Here is a 23083-nt window from a genome sequence, read left to right as displayed (position 1 = left end):
CACCGTTGTATTATATATGTGGGATTTAAAGGAAAACAGCGCGGAATTATATCGTAAATCTTCTTATTTTATTAGACTTCTTAAAATACATCTTTTAACGTCTTACATCGTACCACAGACTCACTATTCTCTCTGTTAATGTTACCAGCGTAAAAATTAGAGAAGCTAACAAAAAGGATTTATATAAAAACGAAAAACAAAACTTACTACCCAAATATATTTATCACTAGCTGTGCCCGCGACTTCGTTCGCGTGGAATAGTGACTATGAGCAGCGTTTTTTTTTAAATATATACTTATTTTTATTTTGGATCATAATCACAGTCATTTTGGGTAGCTAAAAAACCTACTTTAATGGCGCGGCGCGGTTCTCGGCGCGCTTTATATACCTACCCGCGCGCGCAGTCGTCGTATGCAACCGACAAACGTCCATCCTAAGCTGAACCGCGATTCCTAAACCGATAATTTTTATTTAACTTCTCTATAAAGATATTTATTATAAATAAAAATTATTATAAAGTTTCAGTAAATTCTACTAACAGAGAAAAAAAAAGTAGTTATTCGTAATAGAATTAACTCTTACTAATAATATAAACGCGAAACTTTGTATAGACGCATATTTGTTAGTCTTTCTCGCAAAAACTACTGAACAGATATGGATGAAATTTGGCAAACAGTTAGTTTAGGCTTGGAAATAACAACACTTATGTTACTTTTTACCGCGGGATAACATCTCAGACCCACGGGAAACTGGAAGGAATCTGTTCGACATTATTCTTAAAATTCAACAGCTTACAAACTACCTTCAGCCGTAAAAGAACAATGTTTTTTCATTCCCATGGGAGTACTATGATTTCCCTCGGTAAATTATTCTTATAGTTTATGATATCAGCCTAAACTAACTTAAGTAGAAAGAATTTAGATGAGCCCTTTTAATTTTTTTCCCATGGTAATCCAGTCAATTCCAAGGTAATAAGTAACTATAACATATTCTATTAATGATTGTAATTTACCTATCTAGTAACAATGATCGACGTCGTTCGTTGACCGGAACAGGCGTTAAAAAAACAATATACTACCGATTCCCATGGGAAACGGATGTTTTCCCGCGGTAAAAAGTAGTCTTTATGTTGCGCCAGGCTCTAAAATATGTCGGTACAAAATTTCAACCAAATCCGTCAAATAGTTGCGGAGATTAATGGTGCCTATGTATAAGCATAGAATAGTGTTCGACGTGATTCTTTAATTTGACATAACTTTTTTATTTATGAACCGATTGACATGAAACAAACACTAAAGCATAACTGAAGCATACCACAATATATTCGTGAAAATTGCATCCAACTCGGTTCAGCCGTTTCTGAGATTAGCGTGAACAGACAAACAGACAAACCGACAAACAGACAAACCGACAAACAGACAAAAAAAAAGTTAACCCTGTACCACCTACCACCTATATTTGTCACTTAACCACCTACGTGCGGTCTCACAGACTCCAGCAAAATTTGACCTTATTATTTAAAACTTAAAGGAATAATGAAATAACTGATAACATTTACGAACTGTGTTTATTCTTAACTTTAATTTTAGAGCCACAGCCAACAAAAATTACGTAAAAATCTAGCCATATACTCAAAAAACTAAATAAAAACATTATTATAAATTTTTCTTGACTTATCATAGAAAATGAGATCTAGAATCTTAGGAACATAAATGTTTAACATCTCTTTATTATTTTTAGTAACTTCAATCGTCCAACTATAATACTAAACAAAAAAAGTAAGTAAAAGTATGAAAATAAACAAAAATTGCAATGCCGTAACATTTAAATTTTTTCGATGCAATTGCAGCACATTTTATTGGAACACTCTAAACAAATTGGTTTCTTACACATGAAACATAAGAAAGCAGTCTTGCGCTTTTTTTTTCGGATCACAGGTGATGCATGTTTTGCGAACTTCAAGTTTTTCCGTCGTGAAAGAGGTTGGTAGGTCTTCTGATATCTGCAGAACACGACGGATAGAATTTTTGACATCTCGTGTAATGTGATCATTTTTTACGCGACGTTCCATGTGTGGTTTCGTAAGCTGTTCGGCCAACTTCTTTATGAATTTAAATCGACTTTCAGTCTTCTGTGCTTGGTTGCTACAATTGATGACGTAAGCGTTTGAAACAGAGATGTCCAGCATTCTATAAAATATAGCCAAAGGCCACCTGCGCGTCCGACGAGCAGTGGAGTAATTTGAACATCTTTGGTCCAGTAGATCTACTCCAATTTTAGTTTGATTGTAGTATAATATATTTTCAGGCTTCTTTGTACTTTCATCAACACTTGCAGTGTGATGCATGCTTGACACCATAACTACTGCCTTGTTTTTCTTTGGTACGTAAGAAGACAACGTGATATCTTTGGTGAAACCGAAAATTGAAGAGCCTGTTGCCCGCGCTCGAGATGGTTTAAATTCTGGCGGTATTTCTCGCTTATTTTTTTTCAAAGTACCCACGAAACTAAGGTGCTTCTCTTTCAAAACATTGACCAGCTCGATCGAAGAAAACCAGTTGTCAGCAGTGACGTTTCTATTTGAGTTTTCGATTGGCGGAATCAGACGTAAAACCGCTTGAGTTGGTTTTGATAGACGCTTTTGTTCTTGGGTCAAAGTAAGCCCATCAGAATCTTTGCCGAGATATATATAGGCATTAATAAGGTAGCCATTTCTTGCATCTGTAATGCACATAATTTTTAGGCCATATTTAGCTGGCTTTTTTGGCATAAACATTTTGAATTTACAGCACCCACGGAAAGCCACTAGCATCTCATCTATACAAGCGCATGTTCCAATTGAGTAAACGTCTTGAAAGTTCTGTATTAAAGACTGAAAGAGCTCTGAAACAGGAGCAGCCAAATCCTGTTCACGACGTTGTTCTCTTGTTTCTGCATCGTCAAATCGAATAGTATTTAGCAGAACTTCCAATCGATTCTTACTCAAAATACATCGGAAAATCTCTCTCCCAGTGCCATCACTACTATACCATGACGTGTAATGCTCATGATTTTCCTTAAAAATCGCTGTGTAAAACAAAAGCCCAATGAAAGCTTTTAGTTCTATAAGGTCCAAGTCTTGAACACACGTCTGTTTTTTGTATTTCGGCCTAATTCTTCTTATTTTCTCATTAGTATGAAGCACTATTTTTTCCAGCATCTCATCGGTAAACAAAAGACTCCATATATCCAATGGCATGGTAGAATTATTGAGCATTGCACGGAAAACTGGTTTTAGACCTGGCGTTTGATTTACAATATTATGCTGTGGTGTCCTTGAGCGAGCGATACTAGGCACAGAAGCCCAGCGAAACCGATTTTTCCCAAAATAATTTTTCTTTCTTGGCCTACTTCTGGATTGTAATTGCGCAAGCGGAATATCATCTGAAGAGTCACTATCAACTTGAGGCGTCCTGGAACGCGAACGTGACCTTGAAGCAACTGTTGGTTCAGAATGAACTGTATTGTTGTCCTCTTCATCTCCTTCCAATTCCGATTCAGATTCACAGTCTTCAACCTGAGCGTAATCCTCACTTACATTATCTTCCACATCACTACAATCTTCATTTGGTAAATCTTCTTCATCTGATATCTCCTGCTATAGCCACCTTTGAATATTCTCGTCGTTTTTATTCATATTGCCACTAAAACAGATAAAATGTATAAGAACAGTAAAATCCCGCAACCACCTACGTGCGGTCTCTGAGACCGCTGGCAAAAGATTTTCACTTACCTAGAGCGAACGCGCGCACATGTTCCCTCGCCGAGCGCAAGCGCGATACTAAGTGACATGTAGAAAAGGTACTTGGAAGCACGCGGCCGTACGATACCAACACAAAGAAAAAAAATGGTTCAAAAATACGTTGCGGTCTGAGAGACCGCACGTAGGTGGTTAAGGGTTAATTACGTTTTTGGGTTCGACATCGACATAACAATAACCCCTGCTATTTTTTTTATTTTTATTTTCAATGTACAGACAGCACTTTTCTACAATTTTATTATATGTATAGATTTTACCATTTTAAAGTGGCATAAAGTGCAAGGAAGCTTTTGCATTCCGAATGTTTATTATGGATTTACGACGAATGCCAATACTGAAACTATGTCAGTTGACAACAAAGCTTCTGGGTTTACGGCGTTATAAACATTCATACATAATTCGCTTCGGTCGTTCGCGTGTAAGCGATGTTGCAATGCCATCAAATTATATTCTTGCAAACAGGTTAGTGACTTCGATCGATTTTGATTGAATCGGAATGACATATGTATGTATACGTTGAGAATACGTCATTGTTGTTTTTGTGAGAGAAATTTTGTCATTTGAGAAAATGATTAGTAGTAGGTACTTATCACTTGGGTGATTTTATAAGTTATTGTTTTTTTTTACCATACTAAAATTAGCTTATGAAGATTTTTTAAATTGCTAAACTAAATTTATATTTAGGTCACAGAGGCCTGGAAATTTCAATTAAACTTATTTGAAAAATCCTGTTTAATTACGAGAGCGATTCGTTTAATTAATGGTACTTACTATGTTGATTGACGATTTTATTCATTACACATATAGTATATTTTGTTTCTTTTCTCAGGTAAATATCATGCAGTGATCCGGAAATTGGTAATAGATGGGTAAAGTAAAATTTTTCATTTATTTCTACAAGATATTTATAAGATTTGGTAATAATTATCCCATCTACAAAATAAATCAAATGATTTAGTGTACGGATGGCCGCGTGACCGAAAACGAACATTTTCAATTACCCCCAACAACCTTATTTACTTGTTAAATACATAAATTCAGTTAAGTATAAAAGCCCTGTTTATCCAAATAAAAATATTGCTCTTTCAAACAAAAAACTGCTATAAATAAAGAGCACCGACTCTGAAAGTCAGATTTTTAAACGGCAGTACATTAAACAGCCTAAATAGGCCGACCGCACGCTTTCTGAGTAATTTATAGACGGATTTTATTCTTTATGTAATAATTGTTTACTTGTTGCAGTTGTGATTCTAATTTCTTGACTTACAAAAGAGTTCTTGTCAATTGTATGATTCTTTTTATGACATCAAAAAAATGTTATGTCTTGCTTTTTCTGACTTGAACGCACTATTTATGTCACTTTTAATTTTGGAACAGCAGAACTATCTCGACAAATAAGGCTTTGAATTAATAGAACCGTTTTTAAAGAATTCATATTTCCAATACTTAATTTTTCCTTTTCGGCTTTTTCCCCGGGAATATTTTAATTTCAAGTTTTTACTATTAAGCGGCTAATTTATTTTTATTAATAGAAGTTACTTTTGAGTTTTAATTCGTTGAAAACAAAAATTCACAAAGTTTTGGTACTACTTTTGTAATGTATTTCTTTTTTTTTGTATTTCTTATGTGTTAGCAATTTTTCGAAAAGTTGTCATAAAAATTTAAATGAATAATACTAATATGATGATGGAGCTTGCATGAAGAGAGTTATGAATGTGGATGAAGCGAAAGAACTGTGCAGGAATCGTGGCAAGTTAAAAGATGTGGTCTCTGCCTACCCCTCCGGTAAGGAGGCGTGATATATGTATGTATGATGATGGTTTAAAATAATATGTTATGTAATTATGTCAGTCGCCGGTGCTGCAACTTGCAGTTTGGGAATATAAACTGTACGGCTGCCCTTATAAAACTTCAGCAGACCACGGTCTAAAAGAAAGTTAAGCTAGCGCCCTCGTTAATTATAAAGGTACAAGGCTAGAGATTTTCATAATTATGCCTACAGGTTCAGTATGAAAGCATTTTAGAGAAATGGGCACATATTTCATGACGGATTTAAGAGCTCAGTAGCGCCTCCTGCAGAATATTTATTTTAACTAAAAAAAATATCATATTGAACCAACATATTTTTTAAACAAAATTAGTTATACCTTTAAAAAGTCAAATTCAATTTGTTTAAAACTCAACGACCCATAAAAAGTAAATTATTTGTGAATTCATACACTTTACGTGTTTTAATTTCGCGTCATATCAATTAGCCGAAATTGATGGGTAGTTAACAATAATAATCAATAATTTATCAGTATTCTCATTAATCGCGGTAATAAACGAACGTTATAGGTGGATATCGGATTTAATTACACAATTATCGGATCAGATACGACGTGTGAGTTACATTTTTTTAGAAGGCTATGATGTGTTTGGGATTTTACAGCAGCCTTCATGTCTGACCATGGTACACAAAAACAAGCCACCGCCGCATACGCCTACACTCGACGACTACTTCTTTGTAATATTTTTATCTTTCTATTTTTATCTTTCTTTCCATAAACATGAACAGGAGAAAAGTTTGTCGTGAAATATCATAATTTTCATATCGTCTCTCTTCTCATGCACGGCCGGTGATATGTGTATAGTGTTTCCAAATGTTAGTTTCGGTAGGAATAATAGACAGCTTACTGCTGCTATCCTACACAGTTTGTGTATAAACAATATTTTAAGAAAAAATGTTTCGAGCCGCGTAAATCCCCCACTTTCATTTACTTAGTGTGTAATTGTAACTGATACGTTTCGTTACGATGCGTAGTCCTTATAAATGGTTGGCTTTACTCGCATTTTCCGGGTCAGCCTTTGCTTTACATCAAATGGATTTATTTATAGAAAACATTCACGTTTATGCCGAGAGGGATTACGGTATTTGTATTGTCGTTTTTGGTGAGACAAAATGTATTATCAATGTGTTAATGCGATTGATTATTTAAACGTTGCATTTATTTTGCAGGCTCCTTGGATTGGGCAATTTATTTAAAGCTATATTTTTGTCACAGATCTGCCTGTGTTAAAATAAAATTACTTGTTTCCTCGTTTACTTTCGTCTTATTTGACCGATGATTATTGATGATGATTACTTATTACACTCCATCTCTTGATAAATTGATAGCTTTGATGATGCCGCTGTCGTTTGTCGATAGACATTTGGCAGCCACATGGCGATTGCATATTAGACTTACCCATCTCATGAGTCGAAGTCATAAGCGGACCCCGATCTCTTTCCCATTTCGATCGCGACATCAGAGAAAACTGAGATAATTTAATTATTATCTCACATGATCATAAAATTTTAACTTAGAGCTGAAAAACATCGTAAAAGTTTAAGTAAAAATTGAATTCTCGCAAAAAGCTCTACTAAGCGAACGAGTATCGCTAGAAAATCCTTAAAGGAGGAATCTCTTTAAATTGTTTCTTTCCGATATAAAAGGCACCAGTCTCGCCGGAGTTATGAACGTTTCCGTACACCGGCGATTGAATCAGATTACGGTTATTTGTAATAACTGGGAAATGTCCTTCTTTTACAATTCCGTAATTGATTTCGCGACGCGGTTCTTTTTCAACGGATTAACGGTGATTATACTTGTTTTTTCAGATCGATAGCTAATCAGCTTCACAATCAAGAAGGGATAATTTTTTAATCTGCAATATTTTACTCATCACGACTAATTTTGTCTGTATTTACTGACTCTCTCTCTCTCTCTCAGTTTTGCCTGTTCCCGGTGCCACTTTATGGAGTCCTAGGATCACCTTTTGACAGTTAATTCCGACGTCTTTGGGATCGATTATGTTTTTGAAGCTGTCTTATTCAGTTCCATTGGTTCTTATATTTGTAATGGAATAATTTTAAGACTTCAAAACTTTTTTGTTCTATTCATTGTTTCGCATAAATTATATATTTAAAATTGTGCTATTCATTTTATTAACCTTATTAGACATTTACACGGGATCAAAATCCCAAACAAAATCTAGTATTGTTTATATTTATATAATGAAAAGTATACTTTACATATATTGCAAAGCCTATCAAGTGACCAAACCAGTCGGCGAATCCGCAGACTAATGATATCCTCAACTTATCGGCTCGCCTGACGCCCGCCATTTTTACGGATTCACCCGGATTTTATGTAAATTTGTTTTGTCAACGAGGGGCCTTGCTGCGGCCACGATTCTATATCCGATTGAGATGTAAGAATAACGGAGATATGATTTTTTTTTATTAAATAGGTATGATTTTTATCATAAGCTGGGTTCTATCAACAGGGTCACAGAAAGCCTACGGGGGACGCTTTTTATACATACATACATATCGTCTATATCCCTTGCGGGGTAGACAGAGCCAACATTATCGAAAAGATTGAAAGGCCACGTTCAGCTATTTAATGATAGAATTGAGATTCAAATAGTAACAGGTTGCTAGCCCATCGCCCAAAAGAAGAATCCCAAGTTTATAAGCCAATATCTTAGTCGCCTTTTACGGCATCCATGGGAAAGAGATGGAGTAGCCTTATTATTTTTTCAATTGGTTCCGGGAACTACACGGCATTAAAGTTATAATAAATAAACCTGACTTGTACATCGGTGTTATAGTCAGACCCCAGGCTCTCCCAATTACTTAGCAATAAGCCCTAGCTGGATGACTTAGTTATGGAATTGAGATTCAGAGATAGTTAGACATAGCCTGAAATGAGCTTTTCCGTTTATTGAATTTTACAATCCGCGTGGGGAGATACATAAGTAGCTGGCACACTTATTCTTTTCTAGCAAATCCTATACCTTATAGTATTACCTTAGTCGTCTCTTACAATATCCATAGGAACCTGATTGAGTGATCCTATTCTGCCAAAGCAACTAAATTTATCTCCAGGGCACACGAAACTAGGACTTATACCAAGAAGATAATAAATTATAGTAATTTACACAGTTCTCCATCTTTCCGTGATCTTAGACATCGACCAATATTGATATTCGACTCGTTTTTCGAGTGTTTCGCTTTGATAGATTTTGGTGGTCTTTTTTTACTGTATCAAGTTTGTTTAGAGATAACAGTGACGATCTTGTTTCGTAAAACAATATTTTTGGAATACGTTGATGAATTTCAGTATTTGGGCTTTGATGTTGAATGAAGCAGAGGCAAGCTTTTTTCGATAATAAATAATGAAAGATAATAAAAATACGATGGTATTTATAGGTTCGGTGAGTTGATAATAAGAGTCTTAACATCAAAAGTATAGAATTTTAACGGACATTCTACAAAAGCTGCGAAAAGAATTGGTTAGCTTTTATATATATATATATATATATATATATATATATATATATATATATATATATATATATATATATATATATATATATATATATATATATATATACCTACCTACATACATATGTAGCCTTCTCTATAATTATTGCTTAATTTACAAATAATTAAATTAATCCAGAAGGTAAGTGGAACTTTCATTATATAAAATCAAAATTCATTTGCATACGCACATGCGTCGTTTGTGACACGCAATGCACAACACATTGGCGATTTTGCAACTAAACCCGCTTGTCTCAATGCATTTATTATTACTCGTAGTGCAACACAAATAAAAGCATGCTGCTGCATTAGTTGCTTTTAAAAAAAAATTGCAAAATTTTAATAGTTAATCAATGGCTCAGATTGTCTCTGATGATTTGATGATCCACCGGCTACAATTGGACTAAGTCGTGGTTACTGATAATGCAATTAGAATTTTATTTAAGGTTTATCTTTTACAGGTACAGAGTAGAAAAAGCCTACTGTCTAGAAAGGACTCGAAAAGAAAAACTTGAGATATGGATAGTGATAGGATTTTTTATTTTAAAGTTCGTTTACATAATCAGAAGCATACCTTGGTCTAGATTAACCGAAACGGATGAAACGAAAAAAGTAAGCAAAGTTCGTTACAAGTGGAAAAAATCATTATTCCCCACGGGAAAGTGATTTTATGTATGTATTATCAATATTTTGATATAGAAGAAGACATTTGCATTCATGACAGTCATTTTGTTGAGTAATCATAAATTAAAAATCTCATTGTTCGTTTTCCGAAGAATTGAGCAGCGATAAGAACAATCGATGTTTTCATTTGATCGAAAAATTTATATCTGATGCGCTTTGAATGAGTTTTATTCAATCATTCAACAATTCCATGTACCTACGTGTGATTTTGATTCAAATCACGTCGTACAGAGGATAAGGGCTTTATGTGTTCACATTTATTTTTGGAATGTATTTATACTTATTTTTATTTGTAAAAGCTGATTGATTTATTAATTTATTAAAGCAAAACTCGCAATTAAAAATGCGAATCGCTGGGTTTCCTGTTTTGGGATTTCCCGTAATTTCCGCTAAGGGAAATTAGTGAGATTTTAGTTTTCCTGCTAACAAATTAATGAAAAAATTGTTAAAAACATTCCTTAATAAATTACTTTTATTTTTCTTCATTCCTAGCATGAACGCTTATTTATTGGTATAACCACAAATGAATTATGGAACGGTAACGGATGCGCCGGCATTCAAGCGCCCACATAATTAATTCTAATGTGTCACAATGAGCGCTCATTATGATAGCTCACGTTTTGACACGCACCACTCACCTGAGCTGCACAAAATAATAACTTAACAGAGGGATCAATTTCGAACCCAATTCTGTGAGATTATAGTCTTATAAAAAGCAACGGGTTGCACCCCAACAATGCTGGCAGAAGTGAAAAAGTTCTTTTTTCTATGCTGACACCGAATTTACTTAGAATTTACGATCAGGTCATGTATACTGACGCGAGTTTAACATTTTCTCCCTACCATAAAAAGTGCACAATGCTGAGTGAATGCTACCTAAACATGTGCAAATGACTCTTTCCTAAGTAACATAGTTTCATTGCTTCTGACGGTCAGGCCTATTCAGCAATGTTGATATTTTTTTGATTGTCTTATTTTATTTCTTTATATAATCATAGAACGAAAAACTTATTTCAGGTTTTCCTGCAAAGGTTGCGAAATTTAGACGTCAATCATTTTATGTATAAACCCGTTTCAAACTACATACTTTTTCCACTTAGAGTATCAAATGCTTAATCAGCTTTCATAAAAGGTTTTCTTCATCAGAATATTAAACAAAGAAAAGGTTTATGAACTTAATATTTAAGCATTCAAACTGTATCTATTTGAATGCGTAGGCTTTATGGAAAGTGTATCTTTCTTGTGACGTACGTACGTCTTCATTGTATACCTAACCTAGTGAAGACTTGTTGGTTTATTAAAGTGGGTTTGTGGGATAGCATGATATCTTTGCCTTTGTTCTTTATTTCTCTGTCGAATGACCTAGTTCCTCGATTTGGGATATTTTGACCTGACCTTTCGCCAGGACGTCCCCAATTTGATCCAGTTCACGTGGGCATTTTGCATTGAAATGAACTGCAATAATTAGTCTTTTATTCGACAAAACTGTTTCGAACTAGTTATTGAATCAAGTTGAGCAGTCAGACAAATAATGGTATTTCTCCATATCTTGTATTGTGAAGTAATTTAGAGTCTATCTAGAAATTTAAAGATTGTGTCCCCGACATTATAATCTATATTAATCGTTCGACCAAATTTGGCCTTATACCTACCTAGATCTTTCTAAAAACAGTGAACAGAAACCAATATTATTTATGATCAAATCAAGACTGAATACAAAGCGCTTCAGCTCTGTCCCAATTCAATAATGATTTCCAGTTAAATGCATCCAGTGTCATAGTGACAAAGTTACTCTATCTCGTCCTAGTTAAGTCCGTGATCCACCATTCTATTGTGTTCGCAAATTTAATCGTATGTGACTGGTTTTCAGGCCTGTACACAATGCGACGTCGCATCGCTTAAAACATGCTAGCTCGCACGACGACGTCGCAAGTACTTCTTTGTTTCTTTTTTTTTGTATCTTTGAAGCAAAAAATAACTGGCCACTTCTTTTGCCAATCCATATCTCGGTCTAGTTTTTTCAAAATAATACCAGTACTATTGATGGTCGTCGATGGAATGGAGATTATAGACGTTTTGCCGCACGAAATTTCGCATCGCAGTTTTGTGTACTAGCCCTAAGCCAGTGATCCACGATTGTATTCGCAAATTTAATCGTATGTGACTGGCTTTAGTAAGACGACGACACAATCCCCGAGCTACACGTATAGAGGTCTCAGACGTAGGATAAGCAGTTTAGCATTGATTCCGTGTGATTGATGCCCGGCTCCCAACGATAATCCCATTTGATTCGCTGACCGAATAAAATAAAGAGTTTACAGGTAGATAGAATATAATACGAGTAGCAAGTATAAGAACAAGAAAAATCGAGACCATGCCATCTCTTTATAAGTATTTTTTTTATAAATTATGTTATTGATAATCGACCACGTCAATTATATTTATTGATGTCTTTCTTTAAGTTCTATAAAACTACATTCCAGTTTACTCAGTTAGAAGAAGTTAAGCCATCACGTTAAAGTCTCTATTATCGTAGTAGAGTACGTCACTATTACAAATTCTAAGAATTTAATATCTTTTAATGCTGTTCTAGATTTTTCACATATTTCTACGAGCATTTTGAAAGTTTTTTCTGTGCTGTCCTTTGTTTTGTTTCCGTGTTCAAACTAACTGCTCCGAATGGAACCTAGTGTGATCGATTTGGACATAATTTGCTATGACCGTTATCTGGATTCGTGATTGGATATGTATTGATTTACTGTGATAGTTATGTATATATAATTTAGTTATCAATAGGTATTATTAGTTCGACAATTTATCATGGACAAATAATCTCATTTAATATAATTCTATTTCCGCATCAAATGATAGTTACATAATTTCATATAACTTGTCATAAAGCATATAAGGTCTTAGAATATTATTATCATCTACTGATACTCTACAATCGCCTTTTATAACAAGTTTCAGTTTTATAGTCTCAAAATATTAGCTTTTTTGGTTATTGTGGTTTCCAGCACTCGAGAATAGGACCATCTCTTTCCTATGGATGTCGGAAAAGGCAACAAAGAGAATAGTTTTGAAGAGTTTTGTATACATTTAAAGTTACAAAATACCTAACGATATTCGTATTGAAAATCTGTAGTCAATAAAAATGTAGTCACTTACTCAACCGACCATCTTTTGAAACTAAGAAGTAGTTGAAGAGCTGTTCAAGATTATAAACAGATAGGAAAAATAAATCGTTATACAGCTCATTATAAAGTTTCAGTTCCTATCTGCGATGTACAACTTTTCCCAACATTTTGTTATTATTGATACATTTCTACCCATTATCGCAACTAGTGGGCGTAAACGTTCAGATAAACTATCTACCAGTTTGTTACACAAATTGCCGAGTTTTATAATATTATTTTGTTTTGCAAATACGCTTTGATAGTCAATTTGAGGTTTTATAATGATGCGAATGTTATCAACTATTGAATAGTTTAAACTTGGATTCATTATAAAACCTTCTGAAATCGGAATTTCACTTACGATAGTTTATATACATATTAAGATCCTAATGGCAAGAAAGTGTGGTATTAATCATCAACTTATTGTTGTTTGTTTTCAGGTACTTTACTTATATAAATTGACTTTAGCTGAATGCACGGTAAGCACCAGTTTCTTTTTAAGTCTTTTTTTTTATTTTAGTATGCGTAGGGGATAAACACATTATACTTCTAAAATTGAGAATATTTCACTCAACTTTACCTAACTTTTTTAAATTAATGTTAATTGAATATAGCAAAATATAATCTACGTCTTTGTTACATCCACTATCCTTACTATATCGATAGGAAGTAAATGAAGACAAATAAAATTAAAATCTATATTTTATGTATGAGAAATATCCCTAATTACAGAAAAATAGGCAAATGAATCCGGTTTTAAAATTAGTTAAACCAGCACACAAATGGCATAGGAATTGAACTCATTCACTTCCAATAACAAGCCCCAGATGCTGTAATTATCGACGAACTTGGAAACTCACCAAAACGATTGAACAACTTGACTGGCGTAGAAGTGAAACGTTGAATTTAATTATATCCAGAAGAAATAACAGAAACTAAAACAAAATTATTATTTATTTAGAAAAAAAAAAACCTTGCCCAAATATAAATGTTATCTGCATGCTGGAAATATAAATATTATGTTCATTAAAAAAATTATATATTTTTTTATTATAATTATCCAGCCAGCAACAAATATTAACATCTTTAACTGTTGGTGTTTTGTATCTATGCAATAAATGATTAAAAATAGCCAATATTGCTCCAGATATTTTGTATCTCTCAATATTTTCTGAAGCAAACGGTTCGCCAGATTTGTAAATTGATTTATAACTCACTTATTGTTTCAAGATTTGCTCTGCGATTCGGATGAAATAATAATAAATCAAATTTTGAAAATGGTTGTGAAATAATTGGATTATGTGTTGTATCATTTTCCGTTTTGTTTTCTCTTTTAAATTCACCATATCTTTGGAGAGTTGGAAACAGAATGCTTATATAGATTACCTGATTTCACGTGAAAATTTGTTTACGAAAACTAAAATTTCTTTCGTAGTTGTTAATTCATAAAGATATCGTCATTTGATCTTGGTATTTTTCTTTTGAAAATGCGCTTCATTACTTTTACAAACTCTCTCTATACATAATCCCAATTAATTGAGTAATGATGTAGGTATTATCAAATCAAACCAAACGAATGGATTAAAAGCTTTTAAAACTTTTGATTGATGAGGACACAATCATTCGTGATGAACTTTAACCCTAATATCATTAAAAATTAAATAGGCAATTATTAAAAATTTCAACGCTAATAATATTATTTATGTGTGATGTGTATTACTTTAAAACTTCAGAGATAAATCACATGCTTTTAATATTTTCCCACGCTCACTTGATATGTTTTTTTTTTTTTTGAGATTATTTACAGACTTTCTTTTAATTTTATTTTACTTTTTGCCTTAAACGATCACTCACTGCTACAATAGGAATAGTTCTTGCCTTTCAAATGTTTATTATTATTCGATTCGCGGTATAAATTATGAAATCATGTAATTTGACCTTCGCCCTTCAGAACTTCAGACGACAGGTAACTGATTTATAATTTACGATATTTTAATTGGTACCGCTAAAGTTGCCTATCGAATTGCCAAGCAGTTTCCAAACTTTGGCCAAATTAATTTATCCCGTATAATTCTCGCTTTATTACAGATAATATCGGATACAGTTTAGCTAACTTCTATGCTGATCTAGTTGTAAAGAAAAAATCTAATGTGTGCAAACTGTTTCTCTTCCCTTGTAGATTGTAAAGACTATCAAGGAAAGCCTAATAAATAAGGATTATTTTTTTTAGGCGATAAGCTAGCAACTTTTATCACTATATGAATCTCAGTTTGGCTCTGTCTAATCTGTCAGGGTTAAAACGTGACTAAATGTATGTTATTCGAGAGAGATAATATAGAATACAGTTTATTTTTGTTTCTATAAAGGTTTTGGTGAATTTAGCTTGATGTTGCAAAATTTAGTTTTCATTTTTCGCGCTCCGTTGGCATCTAATTAACTGAATTGCAGTTTTTGAACGGTTATTTTTGGATGGCATGTGTTTCAGTGCGAATTTTAAATGGTGTTTCTGTTATAAAGCTTAATGACAAAAGGAAATTGCTTTGGTTTAGCATTAATATTTCAGATGCTTATTTGAATCATTTTTTTTGTTGGTGCAAATATCTATAGTTTATAGGGTTGGTCTAGATTTTTCGAATTAGTCGCTGCTCATATATTTCGATAGATTTTAAAGATAAAGTTGAAATAAAATATAATTTTTTTTAATACTATGAATCTTTAATGATAATAAATATTTAAATAAATATTTTACAGAACTTTTTCCAAGACGTTGAAATTGTACCTAATGTTGGATGATTTCAAGCCTTGTAAAATATTCAAAAGGCATGATCCCAGTACATGGATGGGAAATGTTTCGAGAGACTTAGAAAGTAATTTTGTGGCCGCGTCGTGACTTGGATGACTGAAATTGGCGTAGGGCATGCGGTCACCCACTGCCCTTCACCTTTAGGACTGGTATGCACTCCGTACAGTGGGCTGTCAGTCTTTTTATTTATTGAAAAACAAGGGATATTGATTGAATTGATAGGAAAGATCACGTTTAGGGCAACCCACATTTTCACTGTTTTATTTATTCATACTGCTCTTTTTGCACCACAAATAATAGAATTTCTACCTTATGTGCCGCTAACATTTTATTGAAAATTTCCGTATTTTATTTTTGTAATCGAGTAATAGTTCTTTCAGAGAGATTGTGGCCTATAACAGTTTTGAGTAATCCCGTAGTGGCTCCAAATATTTGCAACCATTTAGTGTACACCTCGGCCTATCGCAGCGATGACATGACAACCCGACCTCGGAGCGAATAGTTGTCGGGTCGGGATACGCACAGTTATTGCTGTGAACCACGGAGGAGATATCCAATGGAGAATGCACGTAGGGACTCAGCAAATGTTAACTTCAGTGTATGCAGCTTAAATTTTACTAAGTTGGAACTTGATCTTTGGGGGTCATTAAAGTGTTGTTGACTCAGATGAATATTTTTTTTTGCTTTATATTCCCTTTTTCATTCCTCTGGACGCCATAGAAATCAACAAAGGAACGAAAACATTGCTAAGGAAAAGTTTTCAAATAATTAAGGCAAACAAAAGTGGAGGCATACGAAAAGATAAAGAAAATCTTTTACGTATAAATAATTGGGATTTCTTTTTTCAGTAATAGTTAATCAATCCTTCCTCACCCTCCTCTTCTCCAGCGAGTTATTATACTCTATGTTGTGACCCAAATAGATTCACCTGCCCCACCGTATGTGCTGTTTACGGTAGCACCAATACATGAATGATATAACTATCTCGGAAGGTTTTAGTTGCAGATTTATTGTGGGTTGGAGTGATAAAACCGACAGGGACTCCGGTATGAGTTTCATTCCACGCAATAGCAGAACCTTGAATGCACATGGATACATATTATATCACGTCTTTATTTATAACTTACGCATTAAACAGAGTCAATAGTTTTGAATATGCTGAAGAGTCACATTCAAATTATTGGTGGATAGAGATTCAGACAGCACCAAGTTTATGAGTGAAACCCTTGATTGACTGTTATGATGACGACAGAAAGAGTTGCAGTTAAAACACAGTATGTACATACTCGTATTTTCTTTGCTTCCACATTATGGACGCGCTCGCATTAGACGAATGTGCTTACAACCTTACCTTTGTCGCCCTTCCACGGGAAAGAGCTGAATGGTGGTGGTAGACATCTAAAAATGGAAACCACTCTGTATTGACTTGAACGTAAATCGTTTCAATCGTCTAACGATTAAGCATGAAACGCTGAGGCATAACGAACCATTCGTTAAAAAAAATCTTGTCACCCACGATTTAAATAGATTGATAAATATAATAATGATAAAATACTTTTCGCCCTAAGTATTAAAAAGACGGAAAGTACATTAACATTTTTTATTTATCGTTAAATTTAATGAGTTGCTCAAAAATATTTAATCAGTTACACACATGGTGTAATTTTCATTGCTAGAATTAAATCAAATATGATGATTTATGTTACGTAACATTTCATTTCAACGTTTTAAAATAATATAAACAAATGATTACATGACTTGAAAGTTACGGAATTACGGCTAAGTGAGAGTTGAAGGTTCGTAACAGGTCATTTACTAAGACTTAGTTATGGCGAATATTGCCTGCAATTACTATGATGACACATAACTTAGTTTTTATAACTTTCTAGGAGATATTTTTAAAAATTATTCAAATTGTTATCAGTGGCATTTTCTAAGAGACTTTGTTAGGGTGTTGGTTGAATCTTGTCCGCTAATCGATTTCTAATATTTCTATTTCTGCAATATTCTACTTCATAACATAGGCACGAGTATATATGTATGTTAATTTTAACTTACTTAAGATGTAAGTCAGTAACGAGTTAAAAATACTTGTTTCTGGGCTTCGCTGAATATATATAAAATATATAATATAAAATACCTACTCAGTGTGTGTTATGTACCTGTTCTTGGGGGTTATTTACTTCAATATAATACTTCAACTTTTTGGCATATGTTATCCCCCTCTCTCTAACTTCGAAGTTAACAGAAAAGACAGAAAGAGAGAGTGCTAGAGAAAGATAATATGAAAAATACCAACACAGGTGGTAAGGTAAGGTGGTATATATTTTTAAAATAAATGCTTATAGTTGTTTGTTCTGAAAATCCAACTAATCATTTACTGTTATAGGGTTGCCATATAAGTATGGGTGATACCATGTTTAATATTAATTCTAACTACATACAACACTTGTGCAACGTAAATTATATCATCATGCATGCGCTAGTCCCATTTGTGATCAGGTTTCGTTCCGGGCTGTGATTTAGAACATTGCAATCAATAAATTAATGTACATTATATCAATCATAATTATTTATAGCAACATTATCGAATTTGAAATCTGCTTTGTGTATGAATTACAAATAGAATGAAATATTATGTTGTGCTTCTATGTATATAAATCTAGATGTAGTTATCAGTTGCGTCAAATATTACATATGTACACAAAAAGAAAGAAAACATATAAATTTTAAAGTTTTAAGTAAGGTGAATTGTGCAATCTAAATAATTCTACAGTTAGGTAGATAAACTCTTTATTTAATTGCCAAGAGAAAAATGAAATCAAAACATAAAAAAGATAGGCGGTGATAGCCGATTCCATAAAAATTAAATAACTCCGCCCGCGAAAATTGTTTAATCCCGTTAGCTTCCGTTGCCGTAAGAATTTCCAAAAATCCTTTCTTAGCAGACATCTTCTGGTCACAGTCTAGCATCCTGCCAAATTTCATATATATTTTTGTAATAATGATACCTTTGTAATAATGTACTAATAATACCTTTTGATAAAATTATGCAACATTTTAGAACGACACACAGAATTACGGTGCGGTGCCATAATCGCCATTTACGAATATTGCGTTCGCTTCATTGTCATATTAATTACCTACCGTATAATTAATTCGAATAATATTTTTACGGTGTCATGAACACACCATCTGTGTGTTTTCACCGTGAAAGTTAAATTGCATTATACCAAGTTAGAAATTATGGCAGATTTTAAATAGCCATGCACTTTATGATTTTATATATGGAATACAGAATACTAAAATAAGGTCTTACTACAGTTTCCCCGAGAAAAAAAGAGTTTTGATTTGTTCATGCATATAATCACGTCTATTGCCCTTGCGAGTTAAACACAGTTCCCCGGGAAACTCGAGAATTCATGACCAAGTGCGTTCTTAGACTACATTTCAAATCCTTTAAATTAACTTTGTAATAAATATGTATAAGAATATTTTTTACCAGGATTGCACCAGATCTGTGTATCAGACAGACAGATAAAATAAACTGAAATCCTTATTACCTAACTGGTTCTTACATACTAATTGTAATGAGTGCTTTCATAGTAAATGCGACGAGTTCCTACATAGAGTATGTAATTAAATATCATTAAGTATTTAACCAACCTTCTTAATTGCAAGTTGAAGGCTTCTTAGAGCAAATCTTTGGACTAGAATTTAGGTTTAATTAAATGCAGGGTGGCTTTTATGTCAGTCTGGTATTTAGCTAAACACAAAGACGAGGAAGTTTTTTTTTCTGGTGATTGTTACATACAAATAAAGGTTAAGTGTTGAAACGAGTATCTAATAAATAAATTCGGCTAATATATTATGCTGTCAAACTGAATATCTCGATCAGTTCTTTTCTATACTCGGGCATGTTCTACCACTAAAAGATACTTTCAAACTATTTTATCATGAACCATCAAAATGTGTCATCTTACTTCACATCATATTAGCCATCATAAAGTCATGTAAGAGCATGCAAACGTGACGATTCTTAAATTGTCAAGCTGCGGCAAAAATTCGAAAGTAATTACAAGGAGAATAGATAATTAGTCGTTTCACGCGACTTTGCTCCCACGCTTCGATTGTTATGTCTGTTATGTAACCGCGTTCTCAGCTTATGAACGCATGCGCAACGAAACTATACGACATAAACTGTAAGAATACTCATAATCAATCTTTGCATTATATAAATAGGTTTCTAGAGTAGATAATTAAGGGATGATATAGAGCGAACAATCTTAATCAATTTTTATAGCATGCAATGTACTATGAAGCTGATAGATAGTTCAGTGTAAAATTTGGAATATACTGTTATACCAATATGTACTTCCCTTCACATTATATATGTTTCAAAAGAGCAATTTTTGTTTTGTTTATGATGAATAAACTCGTGACTCTACTTGAAACAGATTCTAATAAAATTTACCCTGGAATCAACCATGCTTGCAGAATTAACATTGCCATTTATAAATACTACAGCTATTAAGCACGCACGTAACGTTACTTTAAGTATTTTATCTCGGACGTTTCGAATATTATGTTACAATGATCCGTAGACACCGAACTGGCTGGTTTACGTAACTACGTTAGGTACCTACGTTACGCGCGTTTAATACCTATAGTATTTATAAATAGTATAATGCAACTCGAAAGTTTAAAATTAGTTATTAACATTGCTTTTTTCATAAAATGGTTAATTGTAGATAACTTTAATAAAATTAATAATTAATCTATTGATTAAAACGACACAGATAGAAGCCGAACCGCGAACTCATTTCGCACATGTAAGTACGTGATAAGATTACGTTATAGGTTAGTACACGAGTCAATGTGTGGGCTGCATTCATAGAGTTTGCACCTCCAAGCTGCATGTCAAAATGCAATTTACAACTTTCCTATTGCTTGTACAACGAATGGGTATTAGGAGCATACACTTTTAACTACATATATATACACATTTTACTTATTTATTCCTTAATACACTTGAGGATCTCTTATGGAATAGACGGAGTATCAAAAAACCTGAGAGGCCACGTTCAGCTGCATGTCTTTATGATGGTATTTAGGTTTATATAGTGACAGGTTGGTATCGCCTAAAAGACATGCACGCACAAACATACACAAATTTTACTAATTTATTCCTTAACGAGTAGACAGAACCATTAATTACAACATTTAAGGTCAAGTTTATGTGTGGATTAATGATAGAATTGAGATTTAGAGATGGTGACAGGTTACTTGACTCAATAGTCTGAAACTTATTTAAACTAAAACTAAGCAATTATGGTGTTTGCAAACACGTGAATAACTGCCAACGTGTCACCGATTTGATAAAGGTAAGTAAATTTAACGTCAGTATACTCAGGCCTTTCCCTTCCAACTTCAACTTTTTGACATTCTCCATGTATTTGAACTATTAATTAAAAATCGTCTTATAACAACCTGCTCGTCATAATTACACAACGCAAACTTTCTATACACAATATAGCCTTGAATGCAAGCAATCACAGACTAAAAATTAATGAAAGATGTCCACACGACACTTCCATAGATGTATGCCCTCCTTGACCCACATTGCCCGACAATAATACGAAATACTGCGCATGGCATTTCCATTTATAAGTTTATGAGGTACTTGACTTGACCAAGAATCTCCGTTTACATATTTAAGTAAATATTGTTTGATGTAACGTCCTTGTTCTTCTTATAATTTTATTTGGTTTATAATTTATTTGCTTATACGTCTTAAATGTTTAAAATAAAATAATAAAGTCTAGAAACCGAATTACAGAGGTTCTTGTTAGTTGTAAAGAATATTTTTCCAATAGACATCAGAAAGGAGGTATAATGAATTAGTGATTTGATTGAAATTTATTCGAAATATCTTACAAATATTTAGCAACACCAAGAAATACTTAATGAATATATACCAGAAAGTACCTTTCACCCAAAAAAGAAAACAACGAGTACAGTCTATTAAGTAGAACAAATGCCTAGTAAAATCAATTATGAAACTGTCAGTAATTTACAAATATTTCCTTGATTTGTTCAAGTCTCTAATTAGGAAAGGACATCGCATCTGTTAAACACAGTAATAACAAGTGTTTACTTGTCGTCAAATCTTAACATTTTTGATCAGTGACAAATTTATTTGTTCCCCATGTAAAAAGCTGCGTAATCATTTCAGACGTATGTGTTTTCCTTTCACGAATGTGTTAGTACAAAACGTTTCTTTTGTTATCGTGAAACCCTTTTACTGTGTTGCCAGCACAATGGCGGTGTTTAGCGCTAGTGATCGCGACCTTTACATACAATTGGGTGTTTTCATGAATGACATGGAAATTGGACATTTGTAAATTGTTTCTAGCATTGGACATGTTATGTTTCGATTCAATTATTTTATTGCATGTTGTGTTTGTTTAGTTTGGCGTGTTATTATATTTAAGGAAGTTAAATTTTTTTTTGTTTTTGTTGAAGAATAAAAAATTGAAATAGAATCAAACAAGTCTAAGCGTCCCTTGTAAAGGTTGTGTATATTAATATCTTCTTAAAACGTAAATATATTCTTAAGAACATCTTTCAACTACATTTTGTTTGTTGCTGTTTTGTGTAAGTATAAGTATATAAGACTCACTAGTGACTCTTTTCTATAGTTGTGTAGTTTTTAAATTTTTTTATAACCAAATAATAAATATGCATGAAAAGAGTGATGAAAAGAGAAATGAGTGTGGAGGAAGCGGAAAATGTCTGTAAGGATCGTAGCAAGTGGATAGTCTCTGCCTACCCCAATGGGAAACAGGCGTGATGGTTTGTATGTATGTAATAATACGTATACGCTGTTATGCATATTATATTTTTATCACATTGTTTCTGCGGTACTGTTATTGTTTATTTAATGAATAAAAATACATTTATAAAATATATGTAAATGCAGGAACCCAGTACAATAACAATAATTAAATTTATAAGCCTGATAAGGAACGAATCCTAAGATGCCGAGACGAGTACTAACATTGCAACAGACAATACATAGATACATACATACATATGGTCACGTCCATATCCCATGCGGGGTAGACAGAGCCAACAGTCTTGAAGGCCACGTTCAGCTATTTGGCTTAATGATAGAATTGAGATTCAAATAGTGACAGGTTGCTAGCCCATCGCCTAAAAGAAGAATCCCAAGTTTATAAGCCTATCCCTTAGTCGCCTTTTACGACATC

General features: G+C 33.3%; 2 protein-coding genes across 2 annotated transcripts in view; one reads left to right on the top strand and one right to left on the bottom strand.

The window, feature by feature from the left end:
- The window catches only part of LOC106129267 (putative polypeptide N-acetylgalactosaminyltransferase 9), a 134855-nt gene that overhangs the window by 53783 nt on the left and 57989 nt on the right, over positions 1-23083 (top strand). The gene's annotated exons all lie outside the window — the stretch shown is intronic.
- Positions 1886-7946, bottom strand: LOC132902429 (piggyBac transposable element-derived protein 4-like). The gene is made up of 2 exons (XM_060947410.1): positions 7854-7946; positions 1886-3637 (listed from the first exon to the last, which is right to left on the bottom strand). Exons 1-2 carry the CDS (start codon positions 7944-7946, stop codon positions 1886-1888), a joined length of 1845 nt encoding a protein of 614 aa, XP_060803393.1.

Source organism: Amyelois transitella, chromosome 13 (genome assembly GCF_032362555.1).
Source record: "Amyelois transitella isolate CPQ chromosome 13, ilAmyTran1.1, whole genome shotgun sequence".
In the NCBI taxonomy this organism is placed as follows: Eukaryota; Metazoa; Arthropoda; class Insecta; order Lepidoptera; family Pyralidae; genus Amyelois; species Amyelois transitella.
The sequence above is the reverse complement of the archived record's forward strand: the minus strand, read 5'-3'. Positions and strand labels throughout refer to the sequence as shown.